Here is a 16,030-nt window from a genome sequence, read left to right as displayed (position 1 = left end):
ACTTAAGAATTGTACCTTAATGTACTTTTTGCCCGATCTTACTATATGTTTTTGTTCGCGTTCTACAATCGTGCATGCATTACTTTTTAACCCACCCTCCTATTTTGTTACTTTCTCTTGATGACTCAATATTTCTACATATTTCATCCATAAATTTGGAAAATTTTGAACTGGTTGGGTCTTTGGATGCCATATGAGGAGACCTGAGCTATTCACAGAAATTAATTATTAATAGTTTTGACAATAAGTCAGTAAAAACTTTATCAAACATATTTTCATTTAGCTTCATTTATTACATACTTTCCCCAAACAAAACTCAATACAAATTAAATAAACACTACTACTGAAAGGCAATATGTGATATTACTAAAATATTTAAGGACTATGGTTGGATATAAGAGTTCCAGGTATCCTGTATGAGACAGTACTAAACATTTTAATTATGTTTTAGGAGATTTTACATCACTAGTGATCTCATCCCAAATGTACTCTAAAAGAATTAACCAAAATGTACCATAATTCTTTGCGGTGGAAAGAAAAATAGTTAAAATACTACACTGAGTGCCAATAATCATAAAAGATATCCACAAAACAGTTTCTATCATGTAATGCTGAATGTGAACCAGTCTATTCAAAATCTGTCTTTCACCAAAATGCCAGTTTAATATTTTAGGTTTGGTTATCGTCAGGTACATAAGACCTTATACCAGAGTAATAAATGTGACGGCTGGTTTTGATAAAGCCTACCACTAACCCATGATATTAGAGATTCTCATTTTCAGGATACAGAAGCATTATGTTTTCTCTGTGCTTCTTTTAATTAAATTGTCTACTATATTGGCGTACAAAAGTATTAAATACAAGCACACTGTGTTTGTATGCAAAAATACAAGCACAGTTCAGAAAAACAAATTCTAGATGTTTTAAAAATGAAAAAAATCTCCATTTGAGGAGAATAAAATAAAGGACTAGATTATTACAGAGTATATGTTATACTTACTGGGTTAAATTCTTGGAATGATGACTGTTATTTTAAGTCATTGCAATTAGTTTGTTAAAGTTTTTACAATTCACACCCTAACCACTATTTTCACACATGAAATGATGATATATGCAGAATGAATCACTATCTGCTGCTAGCAAATCAAGTCCCAAACTTATAAAAAATATAAGTTTTTCATTATCTTAATTTGATCACTCTCTGGGGTTCTTTTTCACCAATTCCTTCACTATGACTATTACTTATCTGTCCAAATGCAATACACAAAAATTCATTATCTACAATAATACTTGATAAAAAATACATATTTATTGAATTAACTCAATTAAATCAACCTCCCAATTTCCAAACTGCAAACATCAAATTATAATCATGAAATTAGGAAAAACTAACGCCTCTCTTGAAACACATCATCCAACTCTTCTTCATCATCTATTTCTTCTTCTGCCTTTGAATCCTCATGATAACTGGCTGAAATGCTACGATGCCAGGCTCCTAAACTTTTTCTCCATCTCCTCTCCTCACGTTCTTTGCTTCCTGGATCTGCTTCTGCAAGAACTCCTTCATCTGGATTCCATCCAAGAAACTGGTTTCTATCCATTGACATTCTCTTGTTACGGTCAACACTAGTTGTTCCATTCTCACCACTAAAATTTCTCCTTTTAAAATCTACTATATCAGATGCAATACGCCCCCTCTGTTCACTACTTACAGTGTATTTAATTAAGGAGTTTCTGTCATCAACTGAGCCAAGCCCATTTTCTTGGATTTTCTGAGGCTTGCTCTCTTCTAAATGCAATCCAGATGAATTGATTTTCTCCAAAACAACATGCTCTATCTCACCACTGACTCTTGGCTCAAATACCTTTTTCTCCTCAAAATGAAATATTTCTGAAGTACTTGGAGGTTCTGAAGACATGCTCTGTTGCTGCTGATGGAGAGACACTTCAGTAATATTAACAGAACATTTTTCCGCTGATAAAACACGCATTCCACGGGGGAAATGAGGAGTTGGTGGGCGGGGGGCACGCCGTTTAGAATTAGACTCGTGGTCATCTCCATCTGATTCTAATTCTTCTGAGGGAGGTATTTCTACTGCAATCACACCGGCATAAGACACACGTCTTGGAGGATGGTGGTCAGGGATAATGTACTGATTTACAGACAATGACTGGCTTGACTGAACCATTTTTTCATGCATCAGACGATTTTCATTCTCTAAGTGAAAACCTTGTGATGACTGTTCTGACAATAAAGCCTGTCCACCATTCAGATTATCATCATCATAGTCACTGTCTTTCGTAATTTTTCCTTCAATAGCTAACAGATATTGCCCCTTATCTTTACTTTTGATTCCATTGTCTGCAATGGCCTCAACATATGAATTTTCAATTACACCAATCTGATTACCATGATTCTGTCCGGTTTTGATGTAGGAGATCAAATAATAGTCTGACTTCAGCAAATGCCGACCAGCAAAAATCCACAACATTGTACAGGCTAATGTTATCACAATCCAAATTGCAAAGGCTGATAGCCAAAAACCAACTCCATAACTACCCATTCCATGACGAAGTGGAGGAATAATTACAAAGAAAAATAAGGCAACTAAGGCAGCAACACAAGATGGAATCACTAAATAAGGCCACAACCAAGAAGAAAATCTCCAATTTTGACCTTTTACTCTGACCATCTCAACATTATGGCACTGAGACACCTTATGCTTCTTCATGCTGCACAATTGGAGTGTTACAGTGACTGAATCTTGATCAATATATGGTGAAAATACAGAACATTACACTTCAGCTTTTTATGCTCAGCTGCAGACTGTGATCTTTCTACTTAAACTGTCACACAATACTGAGGACTTGAACAAATGGCATTTTTAAAGATGCTAGCACATAATACTAAACTGTGCATAAAAAATAACACAATGCATAATGCCTGTAGCTTTGACAAAATAGATAAATGATCCAGATTTGAAAATGGTAAGGGGAAAAAGGTACATCCTGGTTATCTTATCAATGGAGTGGTGGAATGAGGTGGAGAGGAAGTGAGGTTGAATTATCATGCAAGTTATCAAACCACTTCCCTATTTTAGCACGAAGCATGTGAACTACGGAAACTGCTGGATGTCTTGGAAAACCAAATCTATGAGAAAAACGTTTTCACAAAACATTTTTTAAATTCACCACTACATAACTGGATAAATTTTCCTAACTATTATATATCCATAAATATTTCTGGTTACAATTTCTTGCCATAGTAAAAGAGATGATTATTGATATTCATCAAAAAAATAAATAACATCATATGCGATAAAACAATTAATTAGTTAGTTTGTCAAGTGCACCTTACTTATACAGGAGTAGCATTAAAGTAACTGCTATAAATAGTGAATTAAATGGTATGACTTTTCCATACATTTGTGAAAATCTCCAAGAATTTTGCATTAAAAGATATACATTACTGAATTAGTCTTGATGAAAGATTACTTTCTTCCTTGCCAAACCTGGCCTTTTTTCATGTGCCTTTTACTGCAGTTGGTCCAGGATGTTAGCGCAGTGTTGTCCAATAATTGTTTGACCCATGGGAAGATAATATATCAGCAGAATCCCTTTGGCATCCCAGAAAGCTGAAGCCATCACCTTTCCCACCAACCATATTGCCTTTGCTTTCTTTGGTGAAGGTGAATCATCATGTCACTGCTTTGACGGTTCCTTTGCCTCAAGGATATAGCAGAGGACCCAATTTTCATCTGTACTAATAAACCAATGCAGAAAATCTTGTCGGTTGCTCTTAAAATGGGTCAAATTTCAAATGCATTTGTGATCCTGCATCAAGAGTTGCAGCATCCATCTAGAAGACAATTTCCTCATATCCAATTCCTCTGTTGAAATGTGATATACCCACTCAGATGACATCCCTACAGCTTCAGTAACTTCTTGCTCATTGTCTGCCATTCTTCATGGGCATTTTATGCACTTTTGCAATTATTTCTGTGGCAATAGCACATTTTGGTTGGCCAATATGTGGATCATCGTATAAGCTGTCCTGACCACTTTTAACTCATTTGTAAACTTGGCAACAATTCAATATGAAGAAGTAGAGTCCCACAGAGTGTTTTGAAAATTGGTATGAATTTCCTTTGCTTTCAAGTATTTAATCACTGCTTGATTCTCATGTTTTTCCATCTTCACTAATCAGTACATGGGAACAACAAAAGAGGCGTCTGCACTACAGATCTGTTCCAAGAGTAGTGATGCGATATTTTTCCACTCATCAATAATCACCTAATACTGTGTGGGGTTCTCGTTGAGTTAGCGCTGAAATCTGGTGATGATTCCGAGAACCTTTCAAACTACCCTTGTATATCAGACATACTGATTTTCCAACATTTTAAAAAGAAAAATTAGAAAATTGGACCAATCAGTGGGCCAATTATCAATTATTTTTCGAGGACAAAATTTCTTTTTTAAGTTAAGAACTGGGAAATGCAACTTAATTTTGAATATCCTTGAAGGCACCTGAGCCAATAAGGAAGGCTGCTCACAATCCATTGTTTTCTTACATAAGTATGATAAAACTATAGCATGTGTAAAAGGGTTATTCCCATAAATAAATAAATGTTAAGGGTACATTAGAATTCGAGTGTAAAAAATTATTAACACGACACCATACAAAGAATATTAGAAGTCAAGACTTACCTATTCCTGAGTCCCCCCCATAGTTTTCTAGAATTTAAGTACCAAATCTACAAATATGTGACTTAATAACTTAAAGATCATGCCCAGAGAAATATATTATTGCACCTGAAAAGGTTTTCATGAAGAGAAAGACTTGAGCAAATGAATTAATGATATGACGATAAAACAGCATGCTAAATGGCACCTGCCTATCCAATTTAAATTGAAGAAACATCATTAAATGGATTATGATTTAGAAGTTGTAATAAAACAAAAAAAAAATACCACCGTTTGAACATTATGCCATTCCATTTTCATTTAAAACTTTTTACAAACATTCATCGGAGGGTCACTTATGGAGAGCAGAGATTACAGAATGACATGCAAGGACTCTGCCATTATATCATCAGATAAAACACCATAAGAAATGGTGCATAATGTCTTTTGTGTAGAGGTATTAAGAAAAAAATATAAATCTTCCAAAATAAGGTGTTGCTATGTCAGGTAAAAAGAAGCACCCCAGATTATTCAGATTTCCATGTACATCCACATTTACAAGAGAAGCCACAGGAAATAATCTATTTATTCATTTATTTAATGACTTTTATTGGGTTGAGATTGAGGCTTTATAGTCCCTTCTTCCACCAAACTCCTACATGTTACACTGAAGGCAATTACAAATATCCATGCCCTAGGTGGAGGAAAACCCATTAAGGTAGGAATTGAACCTGTGACCTCTGGATTGGCAGGAGAGGATGTTACCCCACCAGCACTGTGGCCAGCAATAAACATAGCAGTGTCATTTATGCAGAAAAATTCCTGAACTCAAAATGATAAGGCCAGGGGAGAATAAGTAATAAAAGCATTTTAAATATGAGAAATATACATTAGTGAGTGTGAGCATACTCATAAGATTATAGAAGCAATACTGTAATAGAATATGAAGATTAGGGGGAGCATATAACTATAGTTTTGCCATCAAAATCCATTGAAAATATTAAAAAAAAGAAATAATTTGAATAAGGAAAAATATATATTGAAGATATTCACTTTTAGAGTCGAATATAGGGATGCAACAGGAGTCACAAAACCGGGCTAAAGACTACTAAGAGAAAATATGACCCCTTCAAATAAACCAACATACTTTGATTACTTCTGAAGAAATGGCACGGAAAAATGCATATAAATGTCCAAAGAAAGATGCTTGGATATTTTGAGAAACTTCGAATAGATTATGATATCAAAATCATCTAAAACTTTCAAAAACATCCAATTGTAGTTGTTTCCCATGAATTTTTGGAGTAACATAATAGGCAACTTTGTGTAAAATAAGTGACTTTTTACTTTTTTACTTCAACACAATGGGAAAATAAAATAAAACTTTTCTCACCTATAAGGGCCTCGTCTGGTTCAGTGCTTTGAGCCAAACGTGAGAGGAGACGGAAAAGTAGTGCCAACACATCAAGAGATTCTGAGCTGCGAACAAAAGTAGGAAGACAACTTTGACGAAGCAGCCCCCAAATACGCACTAATACCAGTAACTCTCTCAGAAGATTAAGCGACTTGTAGTCTTTAAGAAGTTCATACTGTAAGAAAAGGTTAAAGAATTACTAATATTTGAGAAATAATTTTATTCTTGGGCTGACAAAATTGAGACAAAATGATGATTAGGAATTAAATACATATTTTCATGAGTTAAGGGAATGGGAAATACAGCTAATCTTATAGTCAAAACCATTGTTCTGGATTTTTTTCACTGAAAGCATTGTAAATGTGTGATTTAGAAATATGACTAAACAGACTGACTAAATATGACTGACTCACTTGTTTAAGACAAATAATACCTAACATGAACCTAAATTATGGTCCTTGCAGGAAAAAAATTGTCTCATGGATGTTCATCTTAAAACATAATATAGTACTTTTCTATAGATGTTTATTGGTACGTCATGTTTTACTGTGTTATGGCATCAGCAGGTAATAAAACAGTATATCTACATAAAAAAATTGGGGATGAGGTTTTTTGCATAGCTGAAACATAATTGGTGGATGCATGGGTGCATGGGATGCATTGAAGAGTGCAGTGATGGACGGAGCATTGTAGATATGGTGTGAACTTAGCCCTTGTGTGATGGTAAAGGAGCAGTTGGTAATCTGAAAGTGTCATTGTATATAAGAGCATTTTGTCTCATGTCCGTTCTTCTTGTTTATGTATGTATGTGCATCGTAAGAGGGACTGTTGATCAGACTTAAGCGTTGCCACCAGGACAATTGCTTAATTGCAACGATATAAATTCTTAAATAAATAAATTTCACTTTATATTAGTTATCAAACAAATACTAATTAGTATGAAATTAAGATATACTCCCCTTTAAGCTTTTGATGACCAGTTTCAAAAAATAACTTACTAATAGAGAAGTAGTACATTGTTCAAATGTAAACCAGGAGTATATGAAATGGTCTTTTAGAAATTACACATATGATGATTACTATGAATACAAAAATATTAAAGGTACCATCTCATATAAGATTTTATAATCTCAGTTAAAATCATTTTTAATCAACAATTGTTTTATGATCTGAATGAATCTTTCTCAAGGAATGAAACTCTGTAATTTTATTATAACCATTTCTCAAAATGTACGATTTTTTGCTTTTGAGTGACATATCTTATATTTTACTATTGTAAAATAACAAGATGAAATAATACTAAATAAAATTGAAAAAAATAAACTTAAGCCAATATATTTTGTAGTATTTTGCCACAGGAACAAAAATGTCTCTGTAGATATAAACATTTATCAGCTATGCCTCAGGCATGGAAGAATTTGATGGGATCTAATACCAATAAAATATAATTTGTCATACTTACTGCTTGTTATGACTTTCAATAGGCTTACCATCAAGCACGACTATTGCAAATAAGTTTTGAAATACCCAAGATAATTGAATCTTTCAAATAGTTACTAATACAAAGACAAAGAGTTTCTTCCCAATCCACACGAAGTCAGCCCTTTGGTTTCCTTGGGGATTCCTAGTAGTAGTTTTGAGGGGAGGCGACCGACAGCTGAGGTCATTTGCGCCATAGGGGATGGATAGGAAAGGATGAAGGGTGGAGAGAAACCCGGCGTCGGCATTAGCCTACTCTTTACGAAAAGCGCCAAGGGGTCCGCAGTTTACCGTCCCATCCGACGGACGGCGTACTCACTCAAAGTGCCCTCCACAAAGCACCTCAAGTAGGGATCAAGATACCTCTGAAAAATATTCAACACCGCCGGGATTTGAACCCGCGCCCTCAGGGTGGGAAGCCAGTACGTTAGCCGCCGCACCATCTCGATCCCCTGGGGATTCCTGTTTTTATATCTGGTTGTATAGCCAAAATATGAATTTCTATGGGGTGAGTGGAAGACACAATCTGACAGCTGATGCCAGTTCTCTCTTTTTTTATCAAGGTAAATTCTTCCGTGCTGGGCCAATCGTGCAAACCCATTTCAACACTTACCTAGAGAGTGATGAATTACCTAGATGGATGGATGGAGTTATCCACATATTGGCAGCAAAATGCCTGACACAATGGGATAACCTTTAAGATTTTTCCCACACCACAAATTAAGGAATCTCAAAATCATTGAAATGCACCAGTATTCATGCAAATACAATTAATAAGTATTAGTAGGGACACTTCCAAGGTTTCCTTCAAGGGTCTCAAGATTGCCAATACCAATTTTTTCTGCTTCCTTGTAGCCTTTGACCCTAATTACAATCCCTTTAAAAATAAAAACCATTGGTAGCAATCAAGCATGAGCGGAAAGTAAAAGAAATCTTACCCCTGGTGGCTGGGTCTTTCCACTTTGACATTGAGATCCTACAAGTCCAGATCCAGACTGCATACCCTGTTGATTTAGGCGAGCATCAGGAAGCCTAGCCAGAAGTGACAAGGCTAGATCTGCAACCCACTGAATCAGTTGCTGTAAAGACTGCAGAGCTGATGGCTCCACAGTGAATTCTTTTGCTTCAAGGTGAAACAAAACTTTATCCACATCCGTTAGGGGCTCAGACACCACAGCTTGAAAAAAAAAACAAATACTATTCTCAACTTACATCCCTGAAAAGATGGGAGCATTAATGTCAGACTGTAGTGAAAATTAAAAGGTTTAGAGAAAATTTTGATCAATCAGTTTTTTATAAGGGATAGCTGTGGGAGCAGAAAATCAAAGAAGCTATTTTTGTAGCATGGAATAAAACATGAGATAATATTTTAAATTTCACTGGGTGCCACTCACATGTTGGTAATAGTAAAATTGCACATTATGTGTCTGTGCATAGTGAAGTCCAAGACTACTCTTAGCCAATCAACAGGGAGTTTAAGTGCAGGTTTGTTCCCATTTGAGTTTAATGTCATGGGAAGATGATGAGTGTTATTTCAGGGTCATCACAGCAGATGATACTTGGCTACATCATTTTGATAGTGACAGCAAACGGCAAAGCTGTGTGTGGAAATCATAGGCATCGGCAAAAATAGCCAAAGTTGCAGCTCCTGTTGCCGGAAAAACTATGGTCACATTATTATTTGATATTAAGGGAATGGTGTATCAGTATATTTTACTACCATGTACATTTGTAAATAGAGTTCACCATAGATATTGAAAATTCTCCAAGGCTATATTGATCACATAAGCACAAATTTCAAGGCAACAGTCAGGATGCTGCACCACACTAATGCACAGCACAAATGTTGCTGTTGAATATGTCACAAAAATCAATATGAAATATGTTCCTCAACCATCATATAGACCTATTCCCATTTGATTTTTTTCTGTTTGCTAATGTAAAGAAACGCCTTTGTGATAAGCATTTTCATCTGGAAAACCAGGTTGCACTGCTCACATTTACAGTAATTGTCAATTTATTGTATGCTCATTCATAAATTAGTAATATTGGGTGAAATATTTTGAAATTAATGCAGGAGGAACCAAGATATAATAATAGATAGAACAATGTATTTAGAAAGCACATTGAATACAGAAAAAGCATTTACAGGGTGTGGCGCTTAAATCCAGACAAGCAAGCAGATCCTCGAATGAGATTTCTTCGCCATGTTAGTGAAACCTTCCCCAAACTTCTCCGAAGCATTAAACTTAGCCACAATATCGTAAATAGTTGATCTGGGGTACCAGAAGAATCGAACTATTTTGAAATATAATGCCCAGCGTGAACACTTTCGACAATCGCGGCTCTTTAATTGTACTTCACACTGGTACATAACATCTCGGCCATTTTGAGGTTAAGACTGTTTACTAGATGCCTATAGCTTTCAAGATGCCAATCCCAACTACGATATGGCTGGAAATTCAAATTGAAATTTCTCCAGACTTAAGCGCCGCACCCGGTACACAGTGTTTTCTTTATTCTTGCAAAATAGAAACGATGTTTAATGATACACAATGTCTGGGAGAAAGATATCAATATAATAAATGATATTTATATATGTGAGTCACAGTACCAGATCATAGTCTCAAATATTACTGTATGTACATTTTTTTTTAATTAACTGTGCAAGTAATCTTAATAATTGGCATGTATCCTATTAGCAATCCTATCATTTAGTATATCCTTCTGCATGTTAACTGTAGTATACCTGTTGGAACTGCAGCATGCATGTTCATAGTTCATAGTGCTCAACATTATCTTTCCGCTAATGATGAAACACATTTTATGGGAACTAATCCACAAGATTGAAATATGTAACCTTTTGGAGATGAAATCCCTATGGCATCTTGTCTAAAGAGAATAATTTCAGCGAACACCTCACCCAGGTAGACAAGGCTTGCTGATACATTTTGCATTTGGGTCTGATTTCAGCAATTACTTTGGCGAACATCAGTTGGAAGTGACTGTGTTGATCAGTAACCTGTGCTACCGAAGTTTGTCACGCTGTTGTTGAGAGAGCCATGTTTATCAAGTTCAATTGGGAAATGGTAAAACTGTTTTGTAAGTAGCTGTATTATTGCATTAAGACAGGTTGAAATGTTATTGGAAACATTGAGTTCACATGGACATCCTTTTTCATCTCAAGTGACTTGAAACATCTGAAAAAAAATCATTCCTACAAGACTGTACCTTATGATAAGTATATCCTTCAGACAGACAACTTACTTGTACATGGATTATTAAGGCTATTTATATTAGTCCTTTCACATAAAAAATAGCCATATTGCTATGAGTTAATTAATTTATTCTGAAAAGAGATTCATAGTAACATGGTCCTTGATGCAATAAGATTTTACCATAATGGTAACCAGAAGATTTAAAATTATCAATATTACTGATGGTTGTAATACTTAACTAATATGTCATGCATTTCCAAATTTAAACATGGCCATGCTTCTAAATAACTGTTTTTGAAGTTTAAGAAAATGTTTACGCAATATCGTATTTAATAATTCCAAAAATAAAATAATCGTAAATTTAATAATCTCACATTATTTGCATAAAATGGAAGAATTCTTACAAAACACAACCATCATCAATTGAAATCATGTCAACATAAAAACAGACTAATACCTAAGATTTTATCATTCAAGGAACATCAATCTTTTCTGTTAAACCAATGAAAGCTTTAAAAATGACCTTGAAGTTTTAAAATTTAATTAAAGGTTCTGGAAACTCTTGAGAGCTCGATGAATTTCAAAACTTAAATAAATTTGACTGCAGGTGACTTCTCATGCAAATTTGACAAAAATCAAATTTACAAGGACTGTCCCAAAAGTAGTTGGACTAATTTTTTCCCAGATAGGTTGACGGATGGGCTGCGGTTTCTCTCGCTGGGTTCAAGCGAGGGGAGTCTCAGGAAAGGCTGAAGGCCATTGCCAGTTGGCTCCCAGCCTCTACAGAGTGCGGATCATTCATTTGCAAAACCTCTAAAATGTGATCTCATTCTGCTCTGTCATGAACAGGTTTTTGAACAGAGCAACGTCATTGAATTTTGCGTGAAACCAGGAAAGAGACTCATAGTATGCTCAAGGCAGCTTATGGTGATAACACATTGGGTAGATGGTTTTTGAGTGGCACAAATTCTTTCAGGAGGGCAGAGAAGAAGTTGAAAATGCCAAAACTTCAGGATGCCCTTCGACCTCAAAAAGAGATGAAATTCTCGCAAGAGTGAAAGTTTTTTTGGACATGATTCGCAGATTAAGTGCTCGCATGTTTTTTGATGAACTTGGCATCCCTGAAAGTGATGTGCATCAACTTGTGACCAAAAACATGGGCATGAGAAAGTTATGTTTGAAGTTGGTGCTGCAGGTGCTCTCGGATGAACAAAAGGAAAGCCGCATCCAGATCTGTCAAGAGCTTCTCGACCCTGCCTCAGCCATCCTACAGCCCTGACATTGCCCCACCATACTTCTCCCTCTTCCCCCACCTCAAATCTGTGCTGTAAGGATGTCACCACGGCTTGGTGGAAGCGCTACAACAGCGTCCCTGTGATAGGGAGCTTAGCAGCATTTCAGGTGCCACCTTCCAGAAGGCATACAAAGCATGGCAGATCTACTGGCAGTGGTGTGTGGATGCACAAGGTTACTACTTCAAAGACTTTTGAGAGAAAATATCAATTCTGGCAATAAATGCTTTTTAATCGACTCAGTCCAACTACTTTTGGAACAGACCTTATATATTAAAAGGAGACAGTTGAACCTGGAAGAATTAATAATTTGGAAGTATAAAAAAAATTTACCAGCCAAACTTTCAGCAGGTCCTTTGTCATGTGATGTAAGATCTGATGGCCTAAGGAGTGTTTTGAAAGCTGTTGCAATTGAATTGAGCATCAGCAGAGATGATAAATCAGCAGCCTTTCCTTGCCCAGCCAATGAAAGACTAAAGGAAAGAAGAATATAATAATTTTGAAAAGAGCAAGAAAATATGAATAATTACCTATTCTACAGACAAAATAATGTTCATGTATTACTACAATTATTCACTAAGTAAAAACATATTTGATGATGCTTCATTGCTACGAAAATTTTATTCAGAAAAAAACAAATTATTCAATTCTTTGAGTGTGTCATCTGAGAAAGAATGACATGCGTTTCACACACAGGCACTTTTTTACCTGACGACTAATTTTCAATTTAGGATGAATCTAAAAAATCAGGGAAAATCCTATTAATCTCATAACTTTCTATCACATATACATATTTAAGGAAATGAATTAATATCTCACCGATGAAGTGATGTACGGATGCAGAGAAAGTGCATATTGTAAAACTGCTGGATTGGAGGAAGCTGGCGGAGGAAAGACTCAACCAAACGATCTGCAACAGCATCCAGTATTCGTGCTGGACGTGGAATACAAACTAGCACATCCCACCAGTCAAATCCAGTGAAAAGACAATACTCAAGCATGGTGCAAGCCCAAGCTACTGTCATTGTTCCACCTATGTGAAAACAAGTAAGGGAAATTAAGAAGTAGTAGTATTTTTAGGGGAGGCGACCGACAGCCGAGGTAATTTTTACCACCAGGGATGGACAGGAGAGGATGAAGAGTGGAGAGAAAGAAACCCAGAGTTGGCATTAACCTACTCTAAACGAAAAGTGCCAAGGGGTCCGCAACTTAACGCCCCATCTGACGGACAGTGTACTCATTCAAAGTGCTCTCCACAAAGCACCTCGAGTAGGGATAAAGGTATTACTAAAAAATATCTGCTACTGCCAGGATTTGAACCCAGGCCCTCTGGATAGGAAGCTAGTATGTTAGAAATGGCACCATCTTGATCCCAGAATTTTAGGAGGGATGAAAAAATTGACAAAAATAAAAAAGAAAGAGATGAATTGATTACTTTTCATATAATTTATTGCAATGTACTTCAATAAGTAAAAAATCGGGGAATTTTTCTGTTATATTTATTAATTATTCCTATTGGTTGATTATTAGAGCTCAAAAATAGATTGAAAATTTAAATCATGAAACTTTATCTAGTATTCAGATGAATGGGCAGTTTGCCGAAAAAAATAGAAAAAATTATAAAAATTTGAGAAAAATTTCATTGTTGAGCAACACTAAAATTCTTTTGTTTCAATCATTTATTTATTAAATGGGAATAACCCTTTTACACAATTATGCATATTTCACAGCTTACACTGTAAAGCCACAATAATCTGGACCCAGCAAATTGATTTTTGGCCCCTCTAAATCTGTTATTGAAAACTTTTGCAATGGGGTTGGTAAAAATGGGAGCTACGCTTTACCACTACATAATATGTGCTTTGATTATTTCATATGATAGAGCAATGGACAATTATTATTTTCCAGAGGCAATGTAGCAAAAAGGTTTAATGAAATTTCACGAGTTTTAGAGATGTGAAAATCTACAATAATTCATTTCTATCAAAATTATCCAACCATTAGAAGAAATGCAAACAATTGGGATATTCGGTTGTCGACAACTGATTTAAAATGTTAAGAGAACTTATCTTCACCATTTATCCAGCTTATCTAAATTAATAATAGAATACTAAGTATTCTAAAACAGAGTAACACATATTAAGGAATAGCTTCGGACTGAAGTAGAGCTGATTTATAAAAAGTTTGACTAAAAAATGCTGACAAAAAAATTTACATTTATTAACCTCCTTATTAACAAAACATCAAAACTTACTAGGCTCTAGAAGAGGAGGAACACGATAAACAAATACTTGTCCTTTCGTGTCCACTACTACCAAGCAATTCCCAGTCCAAGTGAAGCCAAGATGTGATGGAGTGGCTGGTCCTGCCCAACGGGCAACTTTTGAACAAGGTGGTTCTTCATTAGATGCTCTCCAGGCTTGTAGCATTGACACTGTAGAAACCTTATGACAAACATTTTTAAAACATAACAGTTTCAGGCTTAACTTTGTGGAATTCCTTCATGATGAGGGTAGAGAAAGAAACTTTGCACTTCTGCATAAGGATTTATTACTTCACATGACCATGGTTTCGATGCTGCACTTCATTATAAGGTGACATACATGAACAAATTTTTTAACTTATATAGCCTGGCTCCAAGAGGGGAGGAGGTAGGGTAGTAAGGGAGGGGGGGTAAGTTGAATGCTGGTACAGCAACCTATTATTGGGCTAGGGGAGGGAGAGGATATTTTTCCGCAATGGTTTGATCCTCATTAAGAGATGGTCGATGGACCATGACTCCAAAAATGACTCAAGACCAAAATCTTTCCCTACCAACCCCACCCCCATCAAGGCAGTGATGACCATCAACAGTCCCTTAATGAGGGTCAAACCATAGCAGTTATAAACCCCCAACTGCCCTAGCTTAAGCCCCCAACTCCCCTAGATAGCCCCTAATAGGTTGCTGCACCAGTACTCAACTTACTCCCTCTCCCTTGCTCACCTCCTTTCTTTTTCTGATCTTAGAGCCAGGCTATATAAGTTGAAAAATTTGTTCATGTATGTCACTTGATGATGATATGCAGCATCAAAACCATGGTTATACTAAATCTTTATGTGGAAGGACAAAGTTTCTTTCTCTACCCTCATCAAACATTTTTACTATTTTACATCTACTATCTATTCGAAGATTACTAAACACCATTATTATAAGGAAATGCTCAACTGAACAATAAAAATGTGTAATTTTGACAAAGCCAGTTTTGAAAACACTTGGTATGTTTATGATTAAAGCAATAAAAAGTGGAAAGTCAATATTTCAGGAGTAATGGACTTTATTTTCTCCTCTAGCAGGACTCAGCTGTTTAAGCAGTTTCACCACATATTGAACATACAACTTTTATATTAATTGAAAGGAAAAGTTGAGTCTAAGAGCTCTGAATTATAAAATGAAAAAACATAAAAACATTAAACAATTTTAGTGACAGACTTAAGAGGATCAGCCACTTCATGGAGCATGTTCACATAAGTTGCACTAGTCCACAACACCATTTGTCACATCATGCTACCATTATTAGTTTTGCAACTATAAAAATTAAAGCAGGCACATGTGCTAAACTCTCATCAGATTTTTAGTAAAGGGAAAACTAAAGCTCTTGACAAATAAGATAGTTAAACTTCTATGCTTTAAATTCATTAAATCTTTTACAGAGACATTCATAACGCTTCAATAAAAATTTGAGGAAGATTTTACAAGGAGAATTCAGTGTTAAGGATGGTAAGGTTCAACCATTTTAAATGGGGAGAACCGTTGTCCAATGAATATTGCAAACATGTTGTTGGTTTTTTGATTGGAAAGGTCTAGTTCATAATTCATTGAATTTGTACCATGTGATCAGACAGTGAAAATGGGTCCTTATGTGGAAGTTTTATGGTGTTTGAGGGATGCTGCATGCAGAAAGAGA

At 35.7% G+C, this 16,030-nt stretch overlaps 1 protein-coding gene across 1 annotated transcript in view; it reads right to left on the bottom strand.

Moving 5' to 3' along the window:
• Positions 1-16,030, bottom strand: part of MED16 (mediator complex subunit 16) — a 34,958-nt gene that overhangs the window by 7,660 nt on the left and 11,268 nt on the right. The window contains exons 8-12 of the mRNA XM_071594626.1: positions 14,341-14,530; positions 12,906-13,119; positions 12,420-12,559; positions 8,515-8,753; positions 6,077-6,272 (exon numbers count right to left, since the gene is read on the bottom strand). Coding sequence (XP_071450727.1) covers positions 6,077-6,272; positions 8,515-8,753; positions 12,420-12,559; positions 12,906-13,119; positions 14,341-14,530 — 979 coding nt within the window. The remainder of the gene's footprint in view (positions 1-6,076; positions 6,273-8,514; positions 8,754-12,419; positions 12,560-12,905; positions 13,120-14,340; positions 14,531-16,030) is intronic.

The sequence above is a fragment of the Hetaerina americana genome, unplaced genomic scaffold (assembly GCF_022747635.1).
Source record: "Hetaerina americana unplaced genomic scaffold, ioHetAmer1.1.p SCAF_65, whole genome shotgun sequence".
Lineage (NCBI taxonomy): Eukaryota > Metazoa > Arthropoda > Insecta > Odonata > Calopterygidae > Hetaerina > Hetaerina americana.
Note: the sequence above shows the minus strand (reverse complement) of the source record. Positions and strands in the feature narration are given on the sequence as shown.